Here is a 21,360-nt window from a genome sequence, read left to right on the forward strand (position 1 = left end):
GTAGCTTGCAGGGCATTTCTAATCCTTCTCCTTACCCACCCCTACCTTGTCTTCGAGACTTATTACTACACTAAAATCACAACAAGCCCCCAAAGGTGAAATACAAAGTGTGACCCATGAGGAAGTAAGGTATACTCAGAAAGAACTGCATGAGTTTTCCAACTTATATAGGCAGAAATCAGGGGAATATGTGTGGGAATGGATACTTAGGGTATGGATGATGGTGGAAGGAATATAAAGTTGGATCAGGCTGAATTTCTTGATATGGGCCCACTAAGCAGAAATTCTGGATTCAACGCTGTAGCTTGAGGGGTTAGAAAGACTATAACAGTTTGTTTGGGTGGCTGATTTGAAACATGGGCCAAAAGATTTCCCCTGGTACACAGTAGAAGAGGGAATTCAAAGGCTTAGGGAGATTGGAATGCTAGAATGGATTTACCATCTGAGAGCTGCCCACCCAACCCCAGGAATGTCCAGAGGACACACCTTTACCAGGACTGTGAGGAATAAATTTGTAAAACTAACTCCAGCTTCCCTGAAGAGCTCTGTTGTTGCTCTTCTCTGTAGTCCAAATATTACTGTAGGGAGGGCTGTGATGGAATTAGAATCCTTAAACATTATGGGGATGATTGGATGTCAGTCCGGTAAAAGTCAAGGGGGCGTGGCTACCACAATGAAAGGCAGATTCAGAAAAGCACTCAAAATAGTCTTAAATTGTGTAGAGTTATGGCATTGGCTTACACATCATGGGGTACCTAGCAGTGAAATAAATGGGCAGTCTACTAAATTTCTTCTGCCTCTGTGTAAACAGAAGAGTTCTGGTCCATTGAATGAAACCCTAACTCAAATGATAGATGCAGAGAATCATGGGCCCTTAATCAATCCCCAGACTTGAGACAGTTTACAGACCCAGAGCCCTTGAATGAGGAGGAGGCCAGGTCTCCTTGGGGAAGGATCCTGTTAAACTGCCTAAAATTCATACTTATAATGTTCTTCCCACCTTTCCCCAAGGAGATCTATGGCCTTTCACCAGAGTAACTGTGCATTGGGGAAAAGGAAATGATCAGACATTTTGGGGATTATTAGACACTGGCTCAGAAATGACATTAATTCCAGGAGACCCAAAACATCACTGTGGTCCATCAGTCAGAGTAGGGACTTATGGAGGTCAGGTTATTAGTGGAGTTTAAGCTCAGGTCTGTCTCAGAGTTGGTTCAGTTGGTCCCTGGACCCATTCTGTGGTTATTTCCCAAGTTCCAGAATGCATAATTGGAATAGACATACTCAGTAACTGGCAGAATCCCCACATTGGATCCCTGACTTGTGTAGTGAGGGCTATTATGGTTGGAAAGGCCAAGAGGAAGCCACTATAATTGCCCCTACCTAGCAAAATAGTAAACCAAAAGCAATACCAGATTCCTGGAGGATTGCAGAAATCAGTGCCACCATCAAGGATTTGAGGGATGCAGGGGTGCTGATTCCCACCACATCCCCAATCAAGTCTCCTATTTGATATGTACAGAAAACAGATGGATCTTGGAGGATGACAGTAGATTATCATAAACTTAACCAGGCTGTGACTCCAATTGCAGCTGCTGTCTCAGATGTGCTATCATTGCTTGAGCAAATCAACATGTCCCCTGGTACTTGGTATGTAGCCATTGATTTGGCAAATGTTTTTTTCTCAATTGCTATTAGTAAGGACCACCAGAAACAGCTTGCTTTCACTGGCAAGGTCAGCAGTATACCTTCACTGTCCTGTAACAGGGGTATATCAACTCTCCAGCCCTATATCATAATATTGTCCTCAAGGATCTTGATCATCTCTCCCTCTCACAAGATATCTCACTGGTCCATTATATTGATGATATCATGTTGATAGGACCTAGTGAGTAAGACTTAGTAAAGAGTCTAGACTTATTAGTAAGGCATTTGTGTGAGAGAGGATGGGAGATAAATCCAAGTAAAATATAAGGTCCTTCCACCTCCTTGAAATTTCTAGGTGTCCAGTTGTGTGGCACATGTTGAGACATCCCTTCTAAAGTGAAGAATAAGCTGTTGCATGTGGCTCCTCCTACAATCAAAAGAGAGGCACAATGCTTAGTTGGTCTCTTTGAATTTTGGAGACAACACATTCCTCATTTGGGTGTGCTACTCTGGCACATTTATCCGGTGTCCAGAAAAGCTGCTAGTTTTGATTGAGGACCAGAACAAGAAGAGGCTCTGCATCAGATCCAGGCTGCTGTGCAAGCTGTACTACCACTTGGGCCATATGATCCAGCAGCTACTATGGTGCTGGGAGTTTCAGTGGCAAATAGAGATGCTGTCTGGAGCCTCTAGCAGGCCCCTATAGGAGAATCACATTGCAGACCCTTAGGATTTTGGAGCAAAGCCCTGCCATCCTCTGCAGATAACTTCTCCCCTTTTGAGAAACAGCTTTTGGCCTGCTACTGGGCCTTAGTAGAAACTGAATGCTTAACCATGGGCCATCAAGTTACCATGAGACCTGAGTTGCCTATCATGAGCTGGGTATTGTCTGACCCACCAAACCATAAAGTTGGGCATGCACAGCAGCACTCCATCATAAAGTGGAAGTGGTATATACGAGATAGGGCTCGAGTGGGTCCTAAAGGCATTAGTAAGTTACACGAGGAAGTAGCGTAAATGCCCATGGTCACCACCCCTGCCATGTTACCTTCTTTTCCCAGTCCACAGCTTTGGCCTCTTGGGGAGTCCCTTACAATTAGTTGACCGAGGAAGGGAAAACTCAGGCCTGGTTTACAGATGGTTCTGCACGATATGCAGGTACCACCTGAAAAGTGGACAGCTGCAGCATTGCGGACCCTTTCTGGGACATCCCTGAAGGACAGTGGTGAGGGAAAATCCTCCCAGTGGGCAGAACGTCGAGCAGTGCACCTGGTTATTCATTTTGCTTGGAAGAAGAAATAGCCAGAGGTGCATTTGTACACTGATTCATGTGCTGCTGCCAATGGTTTGGCTGGATGGTCAGGGACTTGGAAGGAACATGATTGGAAAATTTGTAACAAAGAGGTCTGGGGAAGTTAAAGTGGGTTGGCCTTTTTGAATGGACAAAAAACATGAAAATTTTTGTGTCCTACATGAATGCTCTCCAGAGGGTAACTTCAGCAGAGGAAGATTTTAGATTTATTTATTTATTTTATTTCTCTCCCACCCCAGTTGTCTGTTCTCTGTGTCTATCTGCTGCGTGTTCTTCCTTGTCTGCTTCTGTTGTTGTCAGCGGCATGGGAATCTGTGTTTCATCTTGTTGTGTCAGCTCTCCGTGTGTGCGGCACCATTTCTGGGCAGGCTGCACTTTCTTTGGCGCTGGGCAGCTCTCCTTACAGTGCACACTCCTTGCACGTGGCATGGCACTCCTTGCGTGCATCAGCACTGCACGTGGGCCAGCTGCACATGGGTCAAGGAGGCCCGGGGTTTGAACCGTGGACCTCCCATGTGGTAGACGGACATCCTAAGTGCTGGGCCAAGTCCACTTCCCAACAGAGGAAGATTTTAATAATCAAGTGGATAAGATGATCCTTGTGTGGCTAATGCTCAGCCTCTTTCCCAAGCCACTCCTGTCATTGCCCAGTGGACTCATGAACAAAGTGGCCATGGAGGTAGGAATGGAGGTTATGCATGGGCTCAGCAACAGGGACTTCCCCTTCCAAGGCTGACTTGGCTACAGCCACTGCTGAGTGTCCACTGCCAGCAGCAGAGACCCACACTCAGTCCTGTTATGGCACCATTCCTTGAGGTGACCAGCCTGCTACCTGGTGGCAGGTTAGCTACGTTGGACCACAGGGCAGCAATTTGTTTTAACTGGAATAGACACATACTCCAGATATGGATTTGCATTTCCTATACACAATGCTTCTTCCAAAACTACCATCTGTGGACTTACCAAATGTCTTATCTACTGCCATGGCATTCCACACAGCTTTGCTTCTGATCAAGAAACCCATTTTGGCGGCGGACTTGGCCCAGTGGTTAGGACATTCATCTACCACATGGGAGGTCCACGGTTTAAACCCTGGGCCTCCTTGACTCATGTGGAGCTGGCCCATGCGCAGTGCTGATGCACGAAGGAGTGCCCTGCCACGCAGGGGTGTCCCCCACGTAGAGGAGCCCCACCCATAAGGAGAGCTGCCCAGAGCGAAAGAAAGTGCAGCCTGCCCAGGAATGGTGCTGCACACATGAAGAACTGACGCAATAAGATGATGCAACAAAAAGAAACACAGATTCCCGTGCTGCTGACAACAACAGAAGCAGACAAAGAAGACACAGCAAATAGACACAGAGAACAGACAACCGGGGTGGGGGGGAGGGGAGAGAAATAAATAAATAAACAAATCTTAAAAAAAAAAAAACCCATTTCACAGCAAATGACGTGTGGGAATTCACTGGTTTTCATGGAATTCACTGGTCTTACCACGTTCCCCATCACCCTGAAGCAGCTGGATTGATAGAACGGTGGAATGGTCTTTTGAAGACTCAATTACAGGGCCAACGAGGTGGCAATATCTTGCAGGGCTGGAGCAATGTTCTACAGGAGGCTGTGTGCTTTACAGCACCCACTTTATGGTGCTGTTTCTCCCATAACCAGGATCCATGGGTCTAGGAATCAAGGGGTGGAAATGGGGGTGGCACCACTCACTATTACCCCTAGTGATCCACTAGGAAAATTTTTGCTTCTGTCCCTGCAACCTCAAACTCTGCTGGTCTACAGGTTTTAGTCCCAAAAGGAGGAGTGCCATCACCAGGGAACACAATAATGATTCCATTGAACTGGAAGTTAAAACTGCCACCTGGCCACTTTGGGCTACTTTTACCTCTGAATCAACAGTCAAAGAAGGGAATTACTGTACTGGCTGGGGTGATTGATCCTGACTATCAAGGGGAAATAGGACTGTATCTACATAATGGGGGTAAAGAAGAGTTTGCCTGGAATACAGATGCCTCTAAGGCATCTCCTAGTACTGCCATGTCCTATGACTAAAGTCAATGGAAAATTGCAACAACCCAATCCAAGCAGGACTAACAACGGCCCAGAATCTTCAGGAATGAAAGTTTGGGTCACCCCACCAGGCAAAGAACCACGGCCAGCTGAAGTGCCTGCAGAGGGTAATGGAAACATGGAATGGGTAGTGGAAGAAGGTAGTGATAAATATGAACTTCAACCATGTGACCAGTTACAGAAATGAGGATTATAATGGTCATGAATCTTCCTTGTTTCATTATGATGATGATTGTATATGTACACAAAATGAATTTCTTTGTCTTCTTCCCCAAACTTCCCCCTTCTCATATAACAAGTTGTATCCATTTCATGTCATAATATTTGAGGATGTCAAGTCTGAGAGTGAATATTACCCAAGAACCTGCACCCTATTCTGTATGGAATTAATGCATTTCTGGTTTTATGCAGGAAAGTTGAACATTGTTAGGCAGAAATACATATATATATATATGCATGTCTATTATTGTTTTTACTTAGAGACTAAGTATGGTTTAAGGTAATGTGTATTGTTTCCGAGTTGACAAGGGGTGGACTGTGAAGGTTAGGCTATTGTGTCAACTCAGCCAGGCAATTGTGCCCAGTCATTTGGTCAAGCAACAACTGGACTTACTGTAATACAAGGGCATTTATGGACTTTAGTTGCTATTGACTTTACTGCAGTGGTAAATCATAGATAGCTGGTTATAATTTCATCAATCAGGGAGATCGCCATCAGCAATGAGTGACACTTAACCCAATCAGATGAATGCCTTAAAAGGGGAAGTGATTCCAGCATTGAGAATTTCCCAGCTCGTCTTTGGACACCAACATCTCCCAGAACTCACCAAGAACTTTCACTGGACTTTGATTGCAGCCCTTGGTTGCAGCCTGTCTGCGGAACCTGGACTTGTGCATCCCCATGGCTGCATGAGAGACTCTTGTAGGATCACACACTATTGACATATCTCTTGTTGATTCTGATTTCCTAGAGAACCCTGACTCATACAGTCCTAAAGAAGAAGACTACATAGCAGGCCCAAGCTGCATGGCAAGATTCTCTGTCTCTTGGGCCATATAACCCAGCAGATCCAATGTTCCTAATTATCTGTGGCAGATGGAGATACTGTATGGATCTCCTGGCAAATGATAATGGGATAATCACAGTGCAAACTTTTAGGGTTTTGAAGCAAAGGTATCCCCTCTTCTGTCAATATCTTTTTTTTTTTCCCTTTGAGAAATAGCTCCTCAGTTGTGATTGAGACTAAATACTGGACCATGGAACACCAAGTGCCACGGCATCTGAGGAGCCCATCATAAACTGGGTGTTATCTAATTCATCAGGTCATAATGTTGGATGTGCAGATCAGGTGTTTCATGAAGTGGATATGGTATATAAGATGTCATACTCAAGCAAAATCTTGAAAGCACAAATATGGTACATGAGCAGGTGGCTTATATTCCCACAGAACTTCCTGATAGATTGCTACTTCTCTCTCAACTCACATGTGTGGCCTTTTGGTGAGGTCATTATAAGCAGTTGAGAGGAAGAAAGAGGGGTCTCATTTATAGATGGCTCTGCATGATACACTGGGACCAATTGAAAGTGGATTCATATAGCATTATAGCTCCTCTCAGGGATGACCCTGAGAGAAAAAAGAAGGACAATCCTCCCAAAGGGAAGAATTATCAGTTGTACATCTGGCCATCTATTTTCCTTAGAAAGAATAGTAAAAAGAGATATGGATCTACACTGAGTCATAGGCAATGGCTAAAATTTGGCATAACTTGTACAGAAGAAAATAATTGTGGGACTGATGAGAAAAGGAAGATAATGTAGGTGGGCCTCTTGGGATGGGCACAGAATGTGGAGATATTCATGTCCCATGTGAATGCTTACTAAAAGCATGCACTGCAGAGGGGGCTTATATTAGTCAGCCAAAGGGGTGCTGATGCAAAATACCAGAAGCCTGTTGGCTTTTATAAAGGATATTTATCTAGGGTAGGAGTTTACAGATACTAGGCCATAAAGCTTAGGTTACTTCCCTCACCAAAGTCTATTTCCACATGTTGGAGCATGATGGTTACTGATGTCTGCCTGGGTTCAAGCTTCCTGGTTCCACTGGGCTCGGCTCCTCTGTTTACTCCACAAGGTCAGCTGTAGACTATCAGGCAAACAGCTCTGTCTTTCTTTCCAGGGCTTCAGTTAAGGCCTCAGCATCAAACTCCAACATCAAAACTCCAACATTAAAAGCCCCAACTCTGTCCTTTGCCATGCCTTTTCTCTGTGAGTCCCCACCCACCAAGGGGTGGGGACTCAATGCCCTAATGACGTGGCCCAATCAAAGCCCCAATCATAACTCAAGCACATTCAGGTATAGCCCAGATTACACACATAGTCCAATATCTATTTTTGGAATTCATAACCATATCAAACTGCTACAGGGCTCTTAATTGCAAGGACAAGATACCCTATTCTCTGAATGTCGGTTAGAATCTTTCCCAGCCTCCAGGTGCTTGCTCAATGGGCTTGTGTACAAAATGGCCATGGTAGGGATGGAGGATGTTCATGGTGTCAAGAAGAAGGAGTTCCCCTTATCAAGCATTACTTGGTCACTGCCACCATTAAGTTCCCAGCCTACCATTAGTAGAGGCCAACAATGAAACCGAGGGACAAATAGCCAGCCACCTAGTTGCAAGTTGACACACTGAACTCCTCCATTACAAAGTGGACAGTATTTGTCTTCACTGGAATAGACACTTATTTGGGTGTGACTTTTCCTTTCCTTCCCTCAGTGCTTCTGCCACCACCACCACCTGTGGACTTCCTGAATGTCTTTTTTTTTTTCAGATTTATTTTATTTATCTCTCCCTACCACCTTGTTGTTTGTACTTGCTGTGTCTGTTCACCTTCTTTGTTTCTTTTAGGAGGCACCCAGAACTGAATCCAGGACCTCTGATGAGGGAGGGAAGCACCTAATTGCTTAAGCCACCTCTGTTCCCTGTGTCTCTCGTTATGCTAGTCCTTTTGTGTCTCTTATTTTTTTTTTAAGATTTATTTTTTATTTATTTCTCTCCCCTTCCCTCCCTGCCAAGTTGTCTGTTCTCTGTTTCCATTTGCTGTGTGTTCTTCTGTGACTGCTTCTATCCTTATCAGTGGCACAGGGAATCTGTGTTTCTTTTTGTTGCATCATCTTGCTGCTTCAGCTCTCCGTGTGTGCGGCGCCCTTCCTGGACAGGCTGCACTTTCTTTCGCACTGGGTAGCTCTCCTTATGGGGCACACTCCTTGCGTGTGGTGCTCCCCTACGCGGGGGACACCCCTGTGTGGCATGACACTCCTTGTGCACATCAGCACTGCACATGGGCCAGCTCCACATAGGTCAAGGAGGCCCGGGGTTTGAACCGTGGACCTTCCATGTGGTAGGTGGATGCCCAATCCATTGGACCAAGTCTGCTTCCCTTGTGTCTCTTATTGTGTCATCTTGTTGCATCAGCTTGCCATGTCTGCCTGTTGCACCAGCTCACCATCCTTCTCATCCTCTTTAGGAGGCACCGGGAACCTCTGCTCCCTGCTTTGCTGTGTCTCTCATTATGTTCTTCTTGTGTCTCTTGTTGCGTCATCTTATGTCAGCTTGCCGTGCCTGCCTGTTGCAACTGCTTGCTGTCTTCTTTAGGAGCCACCAGGAACTGTACTGCAGACCTCCCATGTACAGGCAGGAGCCCAATTTCTTGAGCCACATCTGCTTCCCTGAGCCACATTTGCTTCCCTGAATGTCTTAATCACCATTATGGTATCCATACACCCTTGCTCATGATAAAGAAACTGGTTTTTGTTTTTAACATGACAAAAGGAGTGCAGCAACAAGTTCATGTCTACCAAATTCACTCATTTGACCATGTAACCTATTACCCATAAGCACTTGGCCTGACAGAATGGCAGAAAAGCCTCTTGAAGACTCAATTATGGTAATTCTTCGTAAGGTGGAATGTTATCCTACAGCTTGCGTTATATGCTTTGAACAGATGACCAATACATGATGCTCCCATAGTCAGAATAAATATTTTCAGGAATCAAGGGGTAGATGTGACTTTTCTCACTATTACACTATTTAAATAACCACCGTGGAAAATTTTCTTTTTATTCTTGTCTTATTTTTCCAGGTCTGATATAACAAAGTAACACAGACTAGTTTGTGTGAAAAACCCAGAAAGTTATGGTCTCACAGTTCTGGAGGTTAGAAGTCCAAAATCAAGGTGCTGACAGGGCCATGCTTCCTGAGTTCTGTAGGGTTCTGGCAGTGCCTGGCAATCTACGATGTTTCTTAGCTTGTGGCATAACTCAGTGTCTGCCTCCATCAAATGGCCATCTCTCTCTATCTGTGTCTCCCCCATTTAACTATAAGCAGCATGGAGAAAACAGGCTGCACTTTCCACACTTTCCTGGGAAATGTCCTCAGCTAAATATACACGTTCACTGCTTATAAATTCTGCCTTACATCCAACACAAGGACACAATACAGCCAATATTTCTGCTACTTTATAACTAAGATCACCTTTCCTCTGGGGTCCAACAACCCATTCATCATATCCTTTTAAATTCTCGCCAGAAGAACATCTAATGTTCATATGTCTATCAATAGTCTCTTCAAAACAATCTACACTTTTACTATTAAGTGCTTCAAAATTCTTCCAGTCTCTGCCTGTTTCCCAATCCAAAGCTACTTCCACATTTTTTAGGAACGTGTTACAGTAGCACCCCACTTCCCAGTACCAAAAACTGCTGTATCAGTCAATGTTCTCCAGAGAAACAGAACCAACAGGATATATGTATGCATAAATATAAATATATACACATTTAGTGATTTATTATAAGTGATTGGCTCATGTGATTGTGCGGGCTGGTAAGTCCAAACTCCATAAGGCAGGCTGCACATTGAAAATCCTGATAAAGGTGATGGTGACATCTCAAGGCAGAAATTTTTCTAACCTCTGGAACCCTCGGTTCTTTCTGTTACTACCTCCAATTGGTTGAATGAGGCACACTCACATTATAGAGAGTAACATCCTTTAAGATCAACTGATTCTAGACGCTAATCCCATCTATGAAATATCTCCACAGTATTTTGACTAAACAACTGGACACCATAACCTAGCCAGGTTGGTACACAAAACTAATCATCACAATGTCCATTTCCACGACTTTGGTTTATACCTGTGTAAAGGACTTGGTTCCCAAGGGAGGAATATTTCCACTGAACTGGAAGCTGGGATCGACACTTGAACATTTTGGGTTTCTCATGCCACTGAACCAACTCGCAAAGAAGAGTTACTATATTTTCTGAATGATTGATCCCAATTATCAAGTGGAAATGGGATTCCCACTACAAATATGGTTAAGAAAGGACTGAGTTTGGAACATGGAGATTCTCTGGGGCATATTTCTGTATATCTGTGTTCTAGTAAAATGTAATGGCAGCCTACAAGAACCCACTAAGGACTCAGAATGAAGTCCTTCAGGAATGAACACTTGGACCACCCACCAGGTATGGAACTTCTCTCAGCTGAAGAGGTGACTGAGGGAAAAGCGGATACACTCTGTGTAGTGGAAGAAAAATGTTATAATTATCAACTATGGCCTTATGACCAGTAACAGAAATAAGGACAGAAACAGCTATGCTTCTTTTCTTCCTTTCTTGTTTTGTATATAAACCCAAATGCTTTCCTCCTTTCCCTTTCCACTAGTAGTTTACGTAATGTATGTCAGTGGTTGTTTGAGTCTTCTCTCATCCTTCTATAATTTCTATTTTTGAGTATGCCTTATAATGTGTAACATGGTAGAACAAATACATAATTTGCACATATATAAGTGTCTATGTTAGAAGTATATATTCAAAAAGTTTGTACTAAAAAAAAAAGTTTGTACTGAAAGAATGCATGGTCAAAAACATTTGGAAACCACTGGTAAGCTATAGTTAAGGACCTTCAATAGTTTTATCAACATGAAAGAGCTGTAAGTTCACTATGTATTTATTAAAGGGATATATATAAGAGAGTGTTCAATCTAGAGATACACACATTGTTAGTTGGGTTATTGTCTTAGCTCATCTCTGAGCTTTCTCTGTCATCCTGGACTATTAACAGTTACTTAATGATTCCCGGCCTCATTTTTTCATCTCAAACATGGGGATTGGGCTAATGTGAGGTTCTCATACTCATCTTCACTGGTAATCTAGAGGTTTTGAGGAGGTTTTATAGCCCTTCCTTGTAAAGGTAGGAGGAAGGCAAGACCACAGGAGGGCACCATTCTTACTACACAGCTTCATCTAAGGTAGCTAGCTCCCTTCCTTTATAGACAATCGTATAGGTAAGGCTTGGGAGGGCTGGAGGTAAAGAAAAAAAAAAAGAGGACAGAAAACCCCTGGGTTAGATGACCTCTTAAGATCCCTTTCCAGGGAGGCAGATGTGGCTCAAGCAGTTGGGCTCCTGCCAACCACAAAGAGGTCCTGAGTTCGGTTCCCAATGCCTTCTAAAGAAGACTAGCAAGACAGGGAGCTGATGCGACAGGCTGGTGCAGTGAGCTGATGTAACGAGATGATACAACCAAGAGACACAATGAGAAAACACAGTGAGAGACACAACAAATGGGGAGTGGAGGTAGCTCGAGTGATTAGGTGCCTTCCTCCCACACGGAAGGCCCTGGGTTTGGTTCCTGGTACCTCCTAAAAAAAAAAAAAAAAAGATGAGCAGACAGTGAGTACAAAACAATGAAGGGGGGAGAAATAAAAATAAATAAATAAATCTTTCTATGAAAAGGAAGTATAAATCTTCTAGAAGGGCAAATACAATTGATGGTTACTTTAATTTCTGATAGTAAAAATAAAAGTCCCTTTAATATTAGGCTATGTCATAGTGAGGATGAACCTCCTAGATGAGCCAAGCACAATTAAACATGTTAAAAGCTACTATTAATGTATTTGATGTAGAATGCAAGGTCACAGTGTTGAGGGTCTGACGTCTCAGCTGGTCTTTCCGTGACTTACAGGCAACCACAAGTATAACTCTTTAACATTGGCTATGTTTTATTTTAAATTAATTCATGTGATCAAACTGGTTAACAAGGAAAGACGGACACCAGAAAAGATCCCAAAGAGGTTGGATTAATACTGCAGAAACACCCAGTAGGGTCTTTAACCAAATAGCTGCAGCTGAGTACCTCTGGCTATACCACATTTTAAATTTCCAGGGTGGAAATATTTTAAAAGAGTGAAAATTTGGCTGGTCTATTCTGAGCAAATATTTTAACTGTTTAGTCTCAAAATTAGTTGTATTTGGTCTTCAGGACTTCATAATTGGCAATTTCCTTTTAGTTTTACTTACATGAAATATTAAGAAAATTTTATGTATTTCACTAGGTAACTCATTGGTTACATTTTACACCTTTTTCTTGTCTTTCCATTTGCGTATAGGCATACCTCGGAGTTACTGCGCGAGATATTGCAGATTCGGTTCCAGATCAACAGCAATAAAGTGAGTCACACGAATTTCTTGGTTTCCCAGTGCATATAAAAGTTTACACTATATTTGTAGTCTATGAAGTGTGCAATGGCATTACATCTAAAAAATGTACACTTCTTAATTAAAATGTGACAGACGTGATGTGAGCATATGCTGCTGGAAAAACGGCACCAATAGATGTGTTCATGCAGGGTTGCCACAAGCCTTCAACTTGTAAAAGGTAATATCTGCAAAGTGCAATAAAATGAGGTATGTTTGTATACTCTGTTGGAATATTCTCTCCTCCCTGACTCTTAGGAAAAGCAATAGTTCATGCTAACAATGATTTAAAACCTTATACATATAATGCCATTTAAGTAGTAGCAGCCAGAAACCATTAGTACAATTTTTTTTTAAACCTTCCTTTCAAAGTTGCATTTTGCAGTTAGGGCCTAAATTACGTTAGGGGTGGAGGCAGTTATCAATAGGCATGGTACTTATAAACTATCTTTCCCAGGAGCTGGTGTTGTTTGGAGTCTGTTTACCAGCCTGACTCCGCATAAGAGCCAAGATAAACCTTCGAAAGTGTTTAATCCTTTGCTGAAACCATTCAGTATCATTCTGCTCAGTTTAAAAATATACCACTAATCACCCACCCTGGTTTGAAACGTTTTCAATTTCCTCATACAAAATACAGGTCATTCTTAATCTATCCTATTGTCTGTTCTATTTCCCGCCCCGTTAAAAAAGACTAAAACTATATGCTATACCAAATTCACACTACATCTACGTACAGTAGAACTTAATGAAAGAACGACCTCAGCAGAGAGAGTCCGGCTCATTGCCCAAGTGGCTTCTGGATTCCTCGCTTCCAGGCCCTCCGGGCTGTTATTCGCCCCGCCCCTTTTCTCACAGCCAATGGGCGCGCCGCACCACTGGACGGCGACAACTCTGGTGCTCCGCCCCTCCTGGCCGGGGCTGGGCCCCTACCCCCCAGTTCCGGGCCGCACACATGCGCAGTTTCATTGGACCCTGGGTGAACGCTTAAGGATCAGTTTTCTTCGCCTTTCTTTCCCCAATTGCACGCCTCCTCCAAACCCTTTCCATCCTATTATTGCTTGAGGATACCTCTCCTAGTCGCTCAGAGAAGGTGCAGCTGGGGCCTTGGGTGCGTCAGTACCCGGATGTGGAGCCGCTCACGCCCGGCGGGGACTCTGTGGCTGGGCGGAGCGCGGCGGCGCGCGCGGGGACCGAGAGAAGGGGGTGCCTGGGCCCGGGCGCTCTCCGGACGCCGGGAAGTACCACCGCTGCCCGCGGGGGAAGAGGCGGCGCCGGCGCTCGGGCGCCCAGCCCGGAGCGAGGGGCCGGGGGAGAAGAGAGGCCGGCACCTAAGTTGGCTCGCCGCCGCCCCCGCCGTTCCCCCCGGGCCAGCGTCCCCCGGCCCCCCGCGCTCCCCGCGCTCCCGGCCGGCCGATAGCGTGGGCTCCTGGCGGCCGTCGCTGTAGCCCGGCCGCGGAACCCGGAGGAAGCGGGGGAGCCCCCGCCCACGCCCCCCTCCCCTTGACCCGCCCGCTGCCGCCGCCTCCGAGCCGCGGCGTTCCGGGCTCCAGTCGGAGCGGGGGGCGCAGCGGCGGCGGCGACGGCTGCGGAGCGGCTCCGGGCTCCGCGGGGACCGCGCCGCCGCCCCCGTGAGCTATTCCCACGTCCCCCGGGGCTCGCTGCCGCCGCCGCCGCCGAGAGTCCGGCCCGGACCCAGCTCGCTCACGGGCCCCCCGGCGGCAGCGGCGGAGCCCACCGCCCGGGCCCCGATGAGTAACTCGCGCAATAACCGGGTGATGGTGGAAGGGGTCGGGGCTCGGGTAGTGCGCGGCCCGGACTGGAAGTGGGGGAAGCAGGACGGAGGCGAGGGCCATGTGGGCACCGTCCGGAGCTTCGAGAGCCCCGAGGAGGTGGTGGTGGTGTGGGACAACGGCACCGCCGCCAACTACCGCTGCTCCGGGGCCTACGACCTGCGCATCCTGGACAGCGCGCCCACCGGTAAGCCGTGGCCCCCGGGCCCGGGCCTGCGCGCGAGGGGGAAGGGGCGATGGGGCTGGGCGGCGGCGTCGCGCGTGCGAGGCCCCGGGTGGAACGCCGCGCGCGCTGCGCTGGGCTGGAGTGAGCGGAAACGGAAAGAGCCAAAAGGAATCTGAGGCACAATACCTGGGAAACAAAAACTTGCCGAAAAGACCCAGAGGCCGCCCCAAGGGAAATGATGGCAGCACCATCACCGGGATGCAGTCAAGCTTGAAAGACACAAAGCGCCGGGAAGACTGGCAGGCACAGTTCCACCCTCGTCTCCCCCCTCCTCCAGGGAAGGGGTCTGGAGAGGCAGGTCTACTAAGCCATTGAAATTAATCAGCCACCGAGTGATAACTGTCTGAAGAGAGGCTTCCCTTGCCATATGGTGCTCAGTTGACCGGTTACAATCGCCGAGAGGCCCTTGGTACCTCAGATTTGTGAAGATAGCTTTTGTTTTTAAACCTGTAACACATACATATAGAATGACTTGTTGAAGTTCAGTGGCTTGAGAGTACTCTGGACACTGTGAAATGGTTTTTCATCGAAGTTATTTGATTTTATATCCTTAGAAAAGCAGGTTAAGCGGTTGAACCATTTCTTTGTGTCAGATATTTTTCCAAGTGAGAGATAGACAACTTCTGATAGTCTTTTTTAAACATCCCGTCTCATAAGATTGTATCTGAGAATTATCCATTGACCCAGGTATGAGTCAGTGTCCTTGAGTCCCTAAATTTCAGGGCTCTGTTTGATACTGACTCTAGAATTTTTATATGATAAACTAAAGGCTTGCTTGCACAAAATCTAGTTTATTTTCATCGAATTCATTTTCAAATAGATTTTCCCTAATATTCAATTCAGTAGGAAATAGATCATATTTAAAGTTCAGTGCTTTTCAGAATACCTAAATTAGTTGGTTCTAAGGCGTTATGGTTGTCTAACAAAGCTTAACAAATTTTGAAATGGGTTCTTAGTTATTGGCAGGAATAAACTGTGAAAGAAATTAACATAAGCCAACTTAGTATCTGAAAAGATAATTAATAAATTTGTATTTCTTTTATAACCAACTTTTTAAAAAACGTTTTTTATTTATTTTGAAAAGATACATATATTACATAAAATGTTGCATAAAAAATATAGGGGATTTCCATATGCCCCACTCCCCACACCTCCTGCTTTTCCCACATTAACAACTTCTTTTATTAGTAGAACCAACTTTTTAAACATTGTAAAGGATCTATGTTCATTGCCAAAAGAAAAAAAAAATTCATTACCAAAAGGGGCAGCTATTATTACCATTTTCTTGTGTATTCTTAAAGAATATGTTTTGCAAGCATATATGTGAATATACTGTAAAGCTCCCTTCTTGAATTGCAAATATTATTGATTGATATTCACTCCCCTGCATTGGTGATTAATAATGCAAATCGATAAGTAACGGATTGTATTATTTGTATTAGACATATAGCTCTACTTTATTATTTGGTGGCTGTACAGAGTTCCAGGGACTGGTGGTAGTAGTTTATTTTACTAGTACTTTATTGATGGGTATTTATGTTGTTTCAGGTCTGACTTACAAACAATGATGCAATGAATATATTCTTATACATATGTCTGTGTGCCTATGTGTTGAGTATTTCTGAAGAAGTGGAATTGCTGTATCAAAGGGTACACATTTAAAATTTTGATAGATGTTGGTTAACTGCTCTCTGAAGACATTATATCAGTTTATTCTCCTGGCAGCTGTGTATGAGGTATTATTTATCTTGCTGTCATAAGCTAATGTCTGGCCACAGCTCAATAATTTGGAGGAATTCTTGGGATTGATAATTGCCGGTGTATGGGGCAATTTAAATATCGTTTTAGGGTGAGTAAAATGTAACAGATCCTGTACTCCTGTGATTTTTGAAGGGGCATTAATGTTGCCTTTATGATTTGTAATAAGGACTATATTTATCTGCCATATTAATAGCTTCATTATCTTAATATAAAAGCAAGCGTTTTTAGGGGGTAATTATCTTAAAATCTTGGTTTAATTTACCTGATAATTTTACACAGTATATGTTGTATCAATTCATCCTGTTCTTTTAATTCTTTTAGCAAACATTTTTAAAGCATTTCTAAATGCAGGGTAACCAGATTTTAAATGAAATACTTGTCAAAAATTTGTTTTAATTTCTATGGTTTAATTTCTTCAGTTTGGGTTTTTGTTTTGTTTTTTCCCAGAATCAAACAGATCACAAGCTGTTGGCCCTAGTTTTGCCCCAGGACTGTAATACTACTTTCAGTGTTTTTTTCCCCCCTCCTCTTTTTTTCCCTTCAAAATATTAAGTATTGGCATCCACTGGCATTTTATTACATTCTGCAAGATTTACTCAATACTTACTATATGTAGTACTTGCCTTTATCTCACTTTATGTTCATTTATACAATACTAAAATTAAAATTTTTTTTACTTTTTCATTCTGAAATAATTTCACTTGCAAAAAAATCACAAAAACTAATAAAAAGAGGTCCCTTTTGCCTTTTACCCATCCTCTTCAAATGTTAACATCTTTTAGAATACAATTATCAAGTCCATAAAAGTAACATTAATATAATACTATTAACTAATAAATAGACTTTATTCAGTTTTCACCCTTTGTCCCATGAATGGCCTTTTTCTGGTCCAGGATACATTCTAGTATCATACATTGCATTTAGTTGTCATGTCTCAGTCTTCTCCAGTTTGGGACAATTCCCCATACTTTTCTTTGTCTTTCATGACCTTGACACTTTTGAAGAGTGCTGACCAATAATTTTGTAGAATCTCTTGCAAATTGGGTTTGCCTGAGGTTTCCTCATAATGAAATTCAGATGATGTCTTTTTGGCATGAATACCATAGGAGTGATTTACCCTTAGTGTATCATATCAGGAGGTATATATCAATATGTCTCATTAATGTTAACTTGGCCAAGTCATCAGTAGTTTTACCCACCATTGTTTTTATACCATCAGTGCAAAGCCAACATGAAAAAGGCAAATAATATTTTAGTAGTATTATAAAAATGCTTTTGACTCATGAAGTCCCTAAAGGATCTTGGGGATTTCCCTAAGGGACTTGAGGACCATGCTTTGAAAAGCACTGCCCTAGAGAGGCTCTCTAATTGAGCACAAAGAGGGATGACAAAAGAATGCTCCTGGCAGTGCTGTATGTAAATGCAAAAAATGGGAAAAATTTAAAATACCCGTTAACAGGAGAATGTATAAATGAATTTGTTATTTATATATTTATTTTCGTTTTGGATACGTGAATTTGTCCATGAGCTACTCTACAGAAGAGAAGATTAATGTTAGGCAAATAAGGCAAGTTGCAAAAGAAAACCTATGGTATGTTAAAGTGAAAAACTTATATATAGTTTAAGGCAGGGTTTGACTATTGAAATTTTGGATAGGATAATTCTTTGTTGTGGGGATTGTTTTGTGCATTGTAGAAAGTTTAGCAGCATCACTGGCCTCTGCCCACTTGATGCAGCACACCCCTCTCCCCTAGTCCTGCTAACCAAAAACATCTCTAGACATTACTAAATGTTCTCTGGGGGGCAAAGTCTCCCCCATCTGAGACTCTGGTTTAGAAATATGTACATGTGTGGTGAAAGTATATATAAATATGCAGTAACAGTAAATACCAAATTCAAGGGATTGCATACCCTTATGTTGAAGGGAGGGGAGTGCAATTAGGGTAGTACACCAGAGACTTTTAACTATTTTGTGAATGTTTGGGTAGTGGTGCATAGGCATTAGTTATGTCTTTATACCTTTTTGTGGTTTTGACATATATTATAGTTAATTTTAAAAAGACACTATCTTATGATAGTTACCAGGAAGAGAGCTAAGGTTGCTTTTGACTATTCAGTCTTGTTCTCTACTTACATCCACATTGTATGAACAGAAAATGTATTGCAGTATGTTTGGGAATTAAGAAATTGGTAACCTTTACAATAAAATTTTGTGAACATTTTCTGAGAATTAAGGATTCTGGAGTAGTTGGGTTATTGTGAATCTTTCTCATCTCTCACCACATGATGAAAATTTGTCTAGGAGTTGCATGTGGTATGCATAATTCTCTGGCATTTGAGCTTTATTTTTTTCTTTCAGGAAACACCTGATATGTTCAAATTCATGGTCCAAGGTTTTAAACCTTGTGAAGAGGAAAATTTAGCATGTATTTGAATGATATAACTTATCTTGTATCCAAATGTTTCAGACCAATTTGTAGTAAGCAAGAAGGCTGTGGAAATATATATGTTATTATTTCAATTATTTTGGAGTTTATTTTGCAAAGTCTGTAATCAAGTAGGTATAGTTGACCTTTCATCATTTAGGGACTGATTTTATAGGATTTGGGGAGAAATGTGTTTTTACTTAAGCCTGTTTTGTGGTCCACTTAACTACCATGCTGTATTGCTACCAGAGGGAGTGAGTGGGGAATATGAATTTGGATTTCCTATTAAGTTTCTTTCTACACTCCTGGGTAAGGATAACAAAAAAATTAGAGGTATAGATAATTGGACTTATTCAAAACTAGCTTTAAATCACAGTTGGTCCAAGCTGTTTTGGGGGCAGTTCTTCTCTTTCTCCAACTCTAGCAAAGAATTTCTTAGGTCACATGTGGGAAAACTCCTCAGATGTTTGTATTTGGAGGTTTGAAAGTGCTGACCCTGGATAAAAAACATAAAATGGGATAATAACCCTCAACTTTTCCTTTTCTGAGGTGCCCTGTTCTTTTCTGATCTATTTGTAGTATTATAGGAGAAAAGGGTATTGTTAGTGAACAGAGTCTTCAGGAAAAACAGGACTTGTTGAAACAATATTTGGGGAATATAATGCCTGACTTGGAAAAGTTGAGACATTGTAATAATATATAGTTGAGGCATCTTAATAATGGCAACTGCAAAGAAAACTTGATTTTCCTACAGAGAATGTCTATTTGGAAGAATTCTATAAAATATCTTTCTTGTTATCTCCATTTTCTAAAACAACTTTTAAAAAAATTACGAAATTACATCTAGTTTTTATGAGTCCCTGTACATAGCAGCTTGATTGAATTAGGACCTCAAGAAATCAACTAAGACTGCTCTATCAGTGCTTTTCAAAATTTGGTAAGCATACATGTCATTTGGGGATCTTTTAAAAAATATAGATTCTGATTTATTGAATCTGAGATTCAGAAAAGAGTGAACTTTTTTTTTCTGTCAACTCATTTTTGGTAATTGTTTTTCATATTTTAATTTTTCAGGAAACGTGCAAGGATAGCACAAAGAAATTCTGTATACCCTTCTCCCAGATTAAAAAATTGCTTATGTTTTACTCAATTTGCCAAAAAATCATATTTCTAATAAATTTCCAGGTGTTGCAGATGTTGCTAGTCCATGGATACACTTTGACTAACAGGGTCCTGCCTGGCTTGTCTGCTCGAGATACCCAGGCTATCTGTTTTCGCCTTTTTCCTTCAGATTCCAAGGCTCATTGTTTACCAATAATGCATGTCTTCAGTTTTAGAGACTGGTGTTAGTGGGCAGATAAGAGTGTATACAGCTAAATAAAGGAACATGTAACAGTTTTCTAATATATGTATGTTTTATAAATATAAAGCTATCTTTAAACAAAAATTTTTTTGAGAAATTTGTTTTTAAAGAAGCTTTAGATTATATAAATGTTACATCAGAAATATAGGGGATTCTCATATACCCTGTCTCCACACACAGTTCCCCCATTAAAAACATCTTTCATTAGTGTGGTACATTTGCCACAATTAATGAACACATACTGATGCATTGCTGCCAACCGTGTACTATTGTTTGCATTATAGTTTACAGTTTGCACTGCACAATTTTATATGTTTTGACAAAATGTATAATGGCCTGTATCCATTATTGCAATGTTATGCAGAACAATTCCAGTGTCCCCAAAGTACCCCATGTTACACTTATTCTTCCCTCTCCCTCCCCTTAGAACCTCTCATGGCCACTGCCTTTATGTCAATGATTATAGTTCTTCTTTGCTAGAATAATCATAAGTCTACTTAAGTTCATAGTTGCCTTCCCCCCTTATGTTTGTTCATTCCTCAAACTTGAGGCTTTGGGGATGGTGATGCGTACTCTGTTTCTGATTGAGAGGGGCTTAGATACCATGGGGCAGATGGATGGAACTGTCTTGCTTGCAGTTGTAGATACTCTGTTTTTTGGGATGGGCGTTGTCCATTATCATCATTTTATTATTTGTCCTGAGTGAGTCCCATGACTGGAGAGTAGGTGTTGGAACTCTGATGAGATTCAGGGTTCAACTGGTATATGAACAGACTGAGAATTTAAGTCTCTGGGACATATATTTAACCAATATAGTGTTAATTATAGGCTCAAGTAAAAGAGGCAGAAGTGTCATGTGTAGGGAAATTATAAATGAGTCTAACTCTGTTACATTGAGGAGTATATATTCCAAAGTAAGACCACTGACAGGGTGCCAAATTCCTGAGATTGTCTGCCCTACTTATAGTATCTAGATGTCTCTGGAGCCCTCAGGAGTCCTGTTATTTGAAGCACTGTTTACTGTGGCAATCAGTGAGATCCAGTTGAGACATGTATAAGTGTAACATCTAGAATGACCTCCCGACTAACTTTGAAGTCTTTTAGCCATGAAAACGTATTTGTATTTAATATATCCCCCTTTCGGTCAAGGTCTTTTTCCAAATGCATCACTAGTTGGCGCTTGGTAATAATGCCTCAGTGCCAGGGAGACTTATCCCCCGGAGTT

At 42.5% G+C, this 21,360-nt stretch overlaps 2 protein-coding genes across 2 annotated transcripts in view; one reads left to right on the forward strand and one right to left on the reverse strand.

Annotated features, from left to right (window-relative positions):
• Window positions 1-13,761, reverse strand: part of ABHD3 (abhydrolase domain containing 3, phospholipase) — a 113,248-nt gene extending 99,487 nt beyond the window's left edge. The window contains exons 1-2 of the mRNA XM_058277532.1: window positions 13,638-13,761; window positions 12,488-12,757 (exon numbers count right to left, since the gene is read on the reverse strand). The gene's annotated coding sequence lies outside the window, so the exon portion shown is untranslated. The remainder of the gene's footprint in view (window positions 1-12,487; window positions 12,758-13,637) is intronic.
• A 40-nt stretch (window positions 13,762-13,801) lies between these two features.
• MIB1 (MIB E3 ubiquitin protein ligase 1) overlaps window positions 13,802-21,360 on the forward strand; it is a 151,121-nt gene continuing 143,562 nt past the window's right edge. Inside the window, exon 1 of the mRNA XM_004465108.5 lies at window positions 13,802-14,546. Within this exon, the coding sequence (XP_004465165.1) occupies window positions 14,318-14,546 (229 nt within the window). The 5' untranslated portion in view covers window positions 13,802-14,317. The remainder of the gene's footprint in view (window positions 14,547-21,360) is intronic.

This window comes from Dasypus novemcinctus, chromosome 16 (assembly GCF_030445035.2).
Source record: "Dasypus novemcinctus isolate mDasNov1 chromosome 16, mDasNov1.1.hap2, whole genome shotgun sequence".
Classification (NCBI taxonomy): domain Eukaryota; kingdom Metazoa; phylum Chordata; class Mammalia; order Cingulata; family Dasypodidae; genus Dasypus; species Dasypus novemcinctus.